The 10,701-nt window shown below is 34.5% G+C and overlaps 1 protein-coding gene and 1 long non-coding RNA gene across 3 annotated transcripts in view; both read left to right on the top strand.

Moving 5' to 3' along the window:
• Positions 1 to 10,701, top strand: part of LOC125872767 (uncharacterized) — a 66,073-nt gene that overhangs the window by 50,948 nt on the left and 4,424 nt on the right. The gene's annotated exons all lie outside the window — the stretch shown is intronic.
• The window catches only part of LOC125872752 (tropinone reductase homolog At2g29260, chloroplastic-like), an 11,889-nt gene continuing 4,224 nt past the window's right edge, over positions 3,037 to 10,701 (top strand). Inside the window, exons 1-4 of one of the 2 annotated variants that reach the window (XM_049553532.1) lie at positions 3,037 to 3,251; positions 4,734 to 4,941; positions 5,622 to 5,838; positions 5,933 to 6,039. In XM_049553532.1, the coding sequence (XP_049409489.1) occupies positions 3,058 to 3,251; positions 4,734 to 4,941; positions 5,622 to 5,838; positions 5,933 to 6,039 (726 nt within the window). In that variant the 5' untranslated portion in view covers positions 3,037 to 3,057. Of the gene's footprint in view, positions 3,252 to 4,733; positions 4,942 to 5,621; positions 5,839 to 5,932; positions 6,103 to 10,701 lie in introns of both variants that reach the window. The other variant, XM_049553533.1, reaches the window with a different exon arrangement.

Genomic DNA, 10,701 nt, shown 5'->3' on the forward strand with positions numbered 1-10,701 from the left:
AGGTGTGTTGCACACATATATAATTGATTGTTAGAGATGGTATAGCAATGTATAATGATGGTTGCATAAAAGTTGAAATTGCATGTCATTTTATTTTTAAATGTCAAGTTAAGTCTAGACGTAGAGATTTTGAAAATCGTTGTCGTGAATTTATTCTTCCACCTAGAAAAATCCAAAATTGTACTAGATGAAATTCTTTATTCGAAATTCTTGAAGTCTCTTATGAGTATAGGAAACCTTTACAAATGGTTTGGAATGCTCATAATTCAAATATGAACTATAGACTTGATGATAATGATTGGAATGACGTAAAAGAACTTATAGAATTCTTAAAAGTTTTTTATTTAGCTACAAAAAAATATCTACACTTTATTATCCAACTATTTGCTTTGTTTTACCAAATATTTGTGCTATTTATAGTAAATTTTATAAATTCAAAAATAAACCAAGATTTGAAGATTCTGTTAAGAAAATGATTGAAAAATTTTAAAAATATTTTATTCCTATTCCTCAAATTTATTTAACTTCTTGTTTGTTAAACCCACATTACAAAGATGAAGGTGCATCACAAATGGTTGATAAAATTTATTTTAATGTAGGTATTGAAGATGATGAAACACCTAGTTGTCAAGAAGTTAAAAATAGTATAAAAATTGAAGCTAGAAAATTGTATGACTTGTATAATTCTCATAGAAGAAATGTAGTATGTAATGAAGAACCTCAAAGTTCTAGTTGTAGATATAATGAAGATGATATGCTAGATTGTTATCTTGAACTTTCTCATAATGATAGAAATGATTTTGATGCATATATTAATCAAAATACAGAAACTATTAAGGCCTCACAAGGTTTTACTGATCTTCTAGATTGGTGGAGCAATCACGACAAGGGATTTCCAAAACTTCAACCGGTTGCTCGAGATGTGTTAGCTATTCAAGCATCTTCAGTAGCTTCAGAAAGCGCTTTTAGTGCAACAAAATTTCAAATTGGAGAGCATAGATATTCATTAGCAGCAGATAGCTTGGAGATATCGGTACTATTTAGAGATTGGATTAATGGCGAGAGAAGGAGTTATGAGCGTCCAACTTTACCTACCAAATTTGAAAATGATATTGATGAAATGATGCAAGATTTTAGTGACGACGACATTGATGCATTGGATGAACTATCCAATCAACCAATTCCAGATCATGTTACCAAAGAAATGTTAAATGATTTAAGAAAAGATTGGCTTGGTAGCATAAACTATTAAATGTCTATTAGTATGAATATGATCATTTGAGGTCTAATTCAAACAAAATCCTTCCTAGAAGGTGGCTGTGTAGATTAGGTCTTTTAATCCTCTACTAATATTTTGTAACTCTAATTGTACTATTTAATTTAATTAATATTAATAAAACTATAGGCTATTCGCCTTAATTTTTCTTATTATTGTCTTCAACTTTTATAATTTTTAAAGTTTGAAATTTATACTTTTAAACTTTTAAAATTTGAAATTTAAACTTTTAAAGTTTGAAATTTTATTTTTAAACTTTTATACTTTTAAAGTTTGAAATTTAAAATTTTAAACTTTTAAAGTGTGAAATTTAAACTTTTATAGTTTTAAAGTTTGAAATTTAAAATTTTAAACTTTTAAAGTATGAAATTTAAACTTTTATAGTTTTAAAGTTTGAAATTTAAATTTTCAAACTTTTATAGTGTGAAATTTAAACTTTTATACTTTTTAAGTTTGAAAGTTTGTATTTTAAACTTTAAAAGTTTAAAAGTATACATTTTTAACTTTAAAATTATAAAAGTTTTAATATTATTTGATTAATGTTCCTAATTTTTTAATTTTAATAAGTAGTTTTTTTAAAAAAAAATGTAGCCGTTGGTCCCGGTTTCCGGTCCGGTCCGGGACGGATTAACATATATTTTTTCGGAACTACCAGTTCCGGTACCTTTCCGCCCAACAGTACCCGGTTTCGGTCGCTCCCGGTCTGGTAGTCCCGCTACCGATTTCGTTGCCATGCTTACCTGGAAGTGGAAAAATTGTGTAACACCCCTAAAAAGAAATTCTAAGTTGAGACCCAAACTATTCTTTATTTACGTATAAGGTCGTATCGGGTGATCTTAAATTTCTCATATGTGTAAAGTCAATTCTTTAGTGTGGAAATGGATTTGGATATGAATTAAGGTCACAAGAATTCCCTAACACAAAGTTGAGTTGAAAGCTTCCTTACCGATTAAGTTTTGACATAAGATTCTATTTGAGTCAACTTCAAACGATCATATCTCTCAACATATAATGAATTAGGTGACCCATGACATATCAAATTAAATGTCTATGAATCCTCTTTCTAATGCCACCAAGTTTGTTTTTCATTTTGAATTCAGAGTAAAAAGTTATGCCAATTTTAGTGAAGCCCTGTTAGACAGTCAAAGTTCTACGGATGGCAATACAGCCAATGGAATGTTCCACGGACCGTAGAGTCATCCGGGAAGGCTTGTTGCACTTTTTTCAGCAACTTAAGGCACACTTTCTAGGGATAACTACAACTCAAAGTACATTAAACCTGGTAAATGTCGATAATTATCGAACCATGCATAAAGTTCTTATGTGTCAAACCAAAGAGAATAAGACATTAATAGTATTAGTCATACAAGTATTTTCTCCTATATTACGTTGATTTGATAAGTCGTGAACCATTAATTATATTTTATTACTAAAATGACATCTAACTAAGTAATTTTTTTTACTTATTATTTAAATAAAATTAAACTATATAATTAAATAATTTTAAAATGCAATTTATACAATATTGGATAAATATTTAAATCTATATAATTAAATAATTATTTTCTATATATTGGAACATGATTGATGAATATAAAGATCCCAAGAATATATTCAAGCTTTTAAGTTGGAAGGGTAAAAATTTAATTATAATTTTTGTATTAGATATTTTAATTGAAAATGCTTGGCCATGCCAAACAGGCTCTAAAGGACCATTTTTGTCATTTTCTCCAATGTATTTACATCATAACTGGTAAACAAAGGGATATCGAAAAAGAAAAATGTGGGAATTGGTTTCTTCGCTTTCACACACTGTTTCTGTGAAGTTCAAATTTCAGTTTCCAAAACCCAGAAATTTTATAACAATAAGGCCATGGATGAACAAGTACAGCTCAATTCGATGTGCCGGAAAAGTCAATCGATGGTCCCTTAATGGCATGAATGCCCTTGTCACTGGTGGCACTAGAGGCATTGGGTCCGTTTTCAGTTCTCCCTTTTCATTTGCTTGTGCTTTTTTAAGGATACTATATATCTTTATAGCCATGTGATATAAGCTTAAATGAATAAATAATGATTCATACAGCCGATTCAAAATTGTTTGGGACTGAGGTGTAGTTGTTGTAATTATTGTTGTTGTTGTATTTCTTTATATCCATGGGATATGAGCTTAAATGAAGAAATGGAGATTTAATATAGCTGATTCAAAATTGTTTGGGACTGAGGTGTAGTTGTTATTATTGTCGTTGTATTTCTTTTATATTCATGGTATATGAGCTTAAATAAGAAATGGAGAGATTTAATATAGCTGATTCCAAATTGTTTGGGACTATCTTTATATCCACGGTATTTGAGCTTAAATGAAGATATGAGGGTTCATATAGTCAATTTCAATTGTTTGAGATTGAGGCCTAGTTGTTATTGTCGTTGTATATCTTTATATCCATGGGATTTGAGCTTAAATGAAGAAATGAGGATTCTCGTGGCTGATTCCAATTTTTTTAGGACTGAGGTGTAGTTGTTGTTATTGTCATTGTATATTCATAGGATATGAACATAAATGAAGAAATGTGGATTCATTTAGCCGATTTCAATTTGCTTAAGGTTGAGGTGTAGTTGTTGTTATTGTCATTGTATATCTTGATATCCCTGGGATATGAGCTTAAATGAAGAAATGAGGATTCAATATAGCTGATAACAACTTGTTTGAGACTGAGGCGTAGTTGTTGTCGTTGCATATACTTATATCCATGGGGCTTAAATGAACAAATGGAGATTCATATAGCTAATTCCAACTTGTTTGGGACTGAGGCATAATTGTTGTTATTGTCCTTGTATATCATCTTATATCCATTCACACATTAATTGAGTTTTTACATAATTACTGTAGAATGTTGCTTGCTTTATTTTGAACTTTATAATTTCATTTATTATGGGTAGTTACACCATTAATTACTTTAATGTACAACAACGACATACCCAATGTTATATCAGAAAATGGGTTTGAAGAGGGTAGGTGTACATAGTCCTTACCCTTACCTAGTAATTTAATTACTTTAATGTGACTTATAATATCCTTTTAAACTCATTTTTTTTCCAGTTATGACTTCTATTGTAAAAGATATGACTTAGTAGTGTTTTGAATGATATTGTAAGCAGTATTCACTTTTCAGATAGAGGATATAACTGATGTTCGATTTTATTGTAAAATTTTTGAGGTGGAGTGGTTTTTGTGTAGTTTCTATAATATACATTTTATTTCAAGACAACCAAGGATTTCATGTACATTTCACATGATAAAGTTATATGCTTTGATCTTGTACTCTGAATCATCATTTGTTTTGAGACAGAAGAAATAGCCAATATAGCCACAAGTCTAGTATTTTTTTATCTAGTTTTCTTGAAAATCCAAGTATAACTACGCATTTGTATTTGACAATGTGAATTGTTGTATAATTAGGCATGCGATAGTGGAGGAATTGTGTGGACTGGGAGCCACTGTGCATACGTGTGCCCGAAATGAAGATGAACTTGGAACATGTTTGAGGAGCTGGAAAGATGAGGGCTTTACAGTGTCTGGTTCCTTGTGTGATGTGTCTTCTCAAGTTGATCGCCAAAAGTTAATGGAGGTTGTTTCATCTACATTCAATGGGAAGCTCGACATTCTTGTAGGTATCTTTTCTTTTTGATTGTTTATTCTCTTAGGTAGAAAAGTTTTCCCTTTAAAATTATGACTGACTTGAGCCGAATGGATATCATATAATCGACCTCAACCAGTTGGAACAAATAGATGATTTATGGAAAGTTTTTTTTATCTTCCACAAAGTGATTCTGTCTCGTAAGATGTTTCTGGAAAAGCTTATATATAACTACTCTTTAACAACCAAGAAATCCTAGAGGCCCAATGGTGTGCGGTTCTAATTTCTTTGGATAATTATCCCAGATTAGCACCAGATTATGTATGACTGTTGTTGGTGCATATAGAACTCATATACCAACATTAGATTGATAATTGGGTTAATCTGCAAGAGATACAGCTGAATTATCTTTCAGTGTTGAACCTTGAAAATTTTTGGCTAACTGGCATTTCTCCAGCTGCATATAAGAAAAAACTAAATGAGTAGGAGATTTAGTGGTATTGGGATCATTGTTGGATAATACATTGCATCATATATCTCTTTGCTCCTCAAGTTATACATGATGTCTGATTAACTAATCATTCATAATGTTGGACCTGGCACCTCAGTGTTAAAATAAATATCTGTGAACGTATGATGCATCTAGCTTTATTGGCCGGATTGCATGCACCAATAGATTAACTAATTGGCTTTCTTTCATTGATCAGTAGATAAACAACGTGGGGACCAATATTCGCAAAGCTATGGTGGATTTTACAGCTGAAGAGTTTTCCAGCCTCATGGCAACAAATTTTGAATCTGTTTTCCATCTGTGTCAGCTGGCCTATCCCCTTTTGAAAGCATCCGGGGCTGGAAGTGTTGTGTTCACTTCTTCTGTCTCAGGTTTTGTCTCATTGAAATCTATGTCTTTACAAGGAGCAACAAAAGGTATGGTCTTTCCTTTTTTTTCAAGACTTTATGGTTGATAGAGAGTAACGATGATGAAATGCCATCATCTTTTCCACTTGAATGTTGTCCACAGGAGCAATTAATCAACTTACAAAAAATTTGGCATGCGAGTGGGCTAAAGACAACATCAGGAGTAATGCTGTTGCACCTTGGTACATCAAAACATCCATGGTGGAGCAAGTAATTCCATACTTTCTTCTCTTCAGTAATCCATGGTTATCTTTGATGAACTGCGTATTTTAGGTATTCTCTGAGGTTGTCTTTGGTCTCTAGTACATGCATCCTATTTTGTCTAGATACCAGCATCATTAGAGTGTTATTATGTTTGCTATTTTCCTTTTTGTTGAGGTTCATATTCAAGAGTATTTATATGCTTTTGTATCCCTATGCTTATGCTTTTTCATGCTAATCCCTGACGCTGCTGCAAATGGGGAGAAAAGGAAACAAAACTGAGCACCGAAAGAGTGGCGTTTTTTTTCTTAAGAAGATTAGTTTATCTTAACAAAGAGAGTAGGTTCTTGGGGGTGGAGAAATGGTCAAGTAAGTTCTGAAATACAGGTGCAGGATTATATAAGAACTAGTAAAATTACCCACGCTTCGCTCGGGTATTTAATATTACGGAATTTATAAAATAACACTTGAAACCTATCAGTCATTAAAACGAAAACACTATATTATTTTATATACAAGATTACGTAGTAACAAACATTAATAATGTAAGGGAAAATGAAAATTATAACATCTTATCATATATCCTTAATAACATAAGCATAAATTAATAATTGTAAAAATACATACCAGGATCTGTAACATAAGCAATGGTGTCAGTGAGCCACTCAACAAGAGCATAGTACACGAATATTTAGTTGTGCAGAAGAAGAAGAAGAGGAGGTTAAGAATTTCCGTTGTTTTAAAGAAATCCCTCTATTTATAGACAACAAAGGGTAGTGTGAACAAATGTTTATTGTGCCTTATCGGAAAGGTTACAACTATTTGGAAAAGTTGCAACCCTTTGGATAGGTCACAACCTTTCATAAAAGTCGCAACTCTTCATTAAAGTCACAACTATTCATAAAAGTCTCAACTCTTCATAAAAGTCGCAACTTTTCATAAAAAGTCATAATTTTTCATGAAAGGGGAAGGCTAGTTTTGGAAATAAATAAATTAAAAGAGAATTCTGCTTTGTGGTGGCGCCACGTAGGCGGGCCTAGGGTTCTCTTTTATATATATATATATATATATATGATTATATAAGGGGAACATGTAGAAGGATTCGACAATTGGTTTAGATCGGTGATTGTAAAACTTCCTTTTAGCGATCTTAATCTGCATTTAAAATTCTGGAACTATGGACCTAGCTGAACTGGAGAGCCCCGGATTCTCACGGGTATCATTGAATTACGGTAGGTACCATATGAATATGGTGGTTTGAATGAAGATAAAAAGAAGATGTCTTTTAGATTGTTTGAATTTCTGGGAGGAAAAAGGAAACTCACTGATTTTGGCTGAAAAGTCGATGTGACTATTGCAGCACACTGCCCACCGTATCCTACTTCCCTTATATAAAAAAAAAAGGAGGTAGTCATGGAAAGAATATGCTCATGACTAGCTGAGTGCAGACCAGACGAGAGATGTCTAGTCTGGATTGCTGTCATTCTGTAATGGTCTCGTGCTTTTTGAGCCACTTCTCCCCTGCTGTTGCTGTCACAGTTACTATGAATTGCAAACTCAATCGTCAAGTCATGGTATAGACAGAAGAAGGGAGAGGAGCAATGATAGGTGAGCTCTTTAGTCATTTGTTCAAGCTGAACTCTAAAGCCTCGAAGTGAAGCTGAGCAACTGCCAGCATGTGAATGGAGAGAGCCACTCAATGGTTGCCGAGGCGAGAGGAATATGATAGAGAACAGAGGCAGAGTTAGTGTATCACACACAGGAAATTGGCAAAAGGAAGGTGAGCTAGGCTTTCGCTAGAGAGGTTGGTAGCGAAGGAGTGTAATAATCTAGCCATAGCTCTTGCTTCGGGCAGAAAGGTTGCTTTAGCTCCTTTCATACTATCTCATCTATACCGAGGCTATAGAAGCTTAGTTACCCGAGGATTTGGTTCTGCGGGGGGGCCCTTCTGGATCCTACAGCTCTGGCTGCAGTCTTACTTTCTGCAGTATAGACCTTTGCCTTACGATACACAGAACTGTACGACTTTAGGGATTGCCCTGGCTTAAGGGAAGTTAAAACAGAACAACTTTCGAGAATGTTTTAAGTTCTTCTACTCATGTTCCTCCATATCTCCTAGTCTGTTCACTCCATATTCACCTGGATGGCTGAAATTGCCGGTGCATATTCCATCTAGTAAGCTAGCTCTAGATGATATCTGGTCCAGCTTCCTTATTCCTCGAGACCTCCAGTATGGTCTCGCAATAGGGAACTGAAGTGTTGGAAAAGTTGGAGTGGAGTATTACTCTCCAAATCAGTTTGCACGGTAGTTCGGCTTGACACAGACAACTTCTCTACCTCCTTATCAGTCTGCCAACGCTTCACCACTCGAAAGGATCGTTTTCAATTCAGAAAGTGGCATTAGAGAAGTGGATTCGAAGTTTGATCAACTGAAGAGAAATTTCTCAGTTGTCGAATTTCATCCTAATCCCAAATGTACGCCATCGTTTAAGTCGTGGTGGTCTACTTACATAAGTAAAACACGGACCTAATCAGCTGAGCAGATCCTAGATAGGATTATCGGTGAGGAAGCAATCAAGAAAGAAGGAATAAAGGTATTGTATACGAAACTTTTCCCTTCATGTATAATACAGTCAAAGCTCGTAACATGACACTTACTCATCAATCAATATACTTTTGTTTCTTTTTTTTGTAGACTCTATTTCGCGGTAAGGGCAAGAAAAAGACAAGAGGCCTCCGAAAAATGGAAAGAGGGAACTGGTCCTTCCTGAAAGTTAAATCCTTGAAGTCAAATTGTTGGTTTAGACATGCAATTTTTGTTAGTTAATATTAATCTTCTCCCTTTCTTGTTTCAGAATATCAAACATTATGCTGGTGTACCTGGCTCAAGTCACTCGTCAATTAATCATCATGAGAAGTCTGTCGCTGATGAAGTACGGACACATTCTTATGAAATACATTGTTATAGAAAATATGTTTGTTTATTCGTTAGAAACGACCTTATGTTTTAAATCTTTTGCTAGGATGTCAAGTCACCTGCAGCACAATACTCAGCAGAAGTACTTGACAAAGCTAAAGCTGAAGTTCAGAAGCTACTAAAGATGCTTTTGCAACAAGTGTTTCTCCCGGAAAACTATTCATCTTTATAGGCTGCTCTTCCTATATATGTTGAATCACCTGATCTCTCGGTTGAGAAAGCACGTAATTTGGAGGAACTCAGAAGAAATCTTCCATCTGTACTCGCAAATTTTCAGGAGGCAAAGAAGTAGGACGAGTATTACAAAGAGAGTGTCAGGAAGGTAATGTTGATCGATGATATTATTAGAAAACAGGAGCTTCACACTGAACTCAAAGACCTTCTCTGAACTCCATCGAGAAGGTCTTTGAGTTCAGTGTGAAGCTCCTGTTAATAATATCATCGACCAACATTACCTTCCTGGCACTCTCTTTGTAATACTCGTCCTTCTGCTTCTTTGCCTCCTGAAAATTTGCAAGTAGAGATGGAAGATTTCTTCTGAGTTCCTCCAAATTACGTGCTTTCTCAACCGAGAGATCAGGTGATTCAACATATATAGGAAGAGCAGCCTATAAAGATGAATAGTTTTCCGGGAGAAACACTTGTTGCAAAAGCATCTTTAGTAGCTTCTGAACTTCAGCTTTAGCTTTGTCAAGTACTTCTGCTGAGTATTGTGCTGCAGGTGACTTGACATCCTAGCAAAAGATTTAAAACATAAGGTCGTTTCTAACGAATAAACAAACATATTTTCTATAACAATGTATTTCATAAGAATGTGTCCGTACTTCATCAGCGACAGACTTCTCATGATGATTAATTGACGAGTGACTTGAGCCAGGTACACCAGCATAATGTTTGATATTCTGAAACAAGAAAGGGAGAAGATTAATATTAACTAACAAAAATTGCATGTCTAAACCAACAATTTGACTTCAAGGATTTAACTTTCAGGAAGGACCAGTTCCCTCTTTCCATTTTTCGGAGGCCTCTTGTCTTTTTCTTGCCCTTACCGCGAAATAGAGTCTACAAAAAAAAGAAACAAAAGTATATTGATTGATGAGTAAGTGTCATGTTACGAGCTTTGACTGTATTATACATGAAGGGAAAAGTTTCGTATACAATACCTTTATTCCTTCTTTCTTGATTGCTTCCTCACCGATAATCCTATCTAGGATCTGCTCAGCTGATTAGGTCCGTGTTTTACTTATGTAAGTAGACCACCACGACTTAAACGATGGCGTACATTTGGGATTAGGATGAAATTCGACAACTGAGAAATTTCTCTTCAGTTGATCAAACTTCGAATCCACTTCTCTAATGCCACTTTCTGAATTGAAAACGATCCTTTCGAGTGGTGAAGCGTTGGCAGACTGATAAGGAGGTAGAGAAGTTGTCTGTGTCAAGCCGAACTACCGTGCAAACTGATTTGGAGAGTAATACTCCACTCCAACTTTTCCAACACTTCAGTTCCCTATTGCGAGACCATACTGGAGGTCTCGAGGAATAAGGAAGCTGGACCAGATATCGTCTAGAGCTAGCTTACTAGATGGAATATGCACCGGCAATTTCAGCCATCCAGGTGAATATGGAGTGAACAGACTAGGAGATATGGAGGAACATGAGTAGAAGAACTTAAAACATTCTCGAAAGTTGTT

The sequence above is a fragment of the Solanum stenotomum genome, chromosome 8 (assembly GCF_019186545.1).
Source record: "Solanum stenotomum isolate F172 chromosome 8, ASM1918654v1, whole genome shotgun sequence".
NCBI classification, from domain to species: domain Eukaryota; kingdom Viridiplantae; phylum Streptophyta; class Magnoliopsida; order Solanales; family Solanaceae; genus Solanum; species Solanum stenotomum.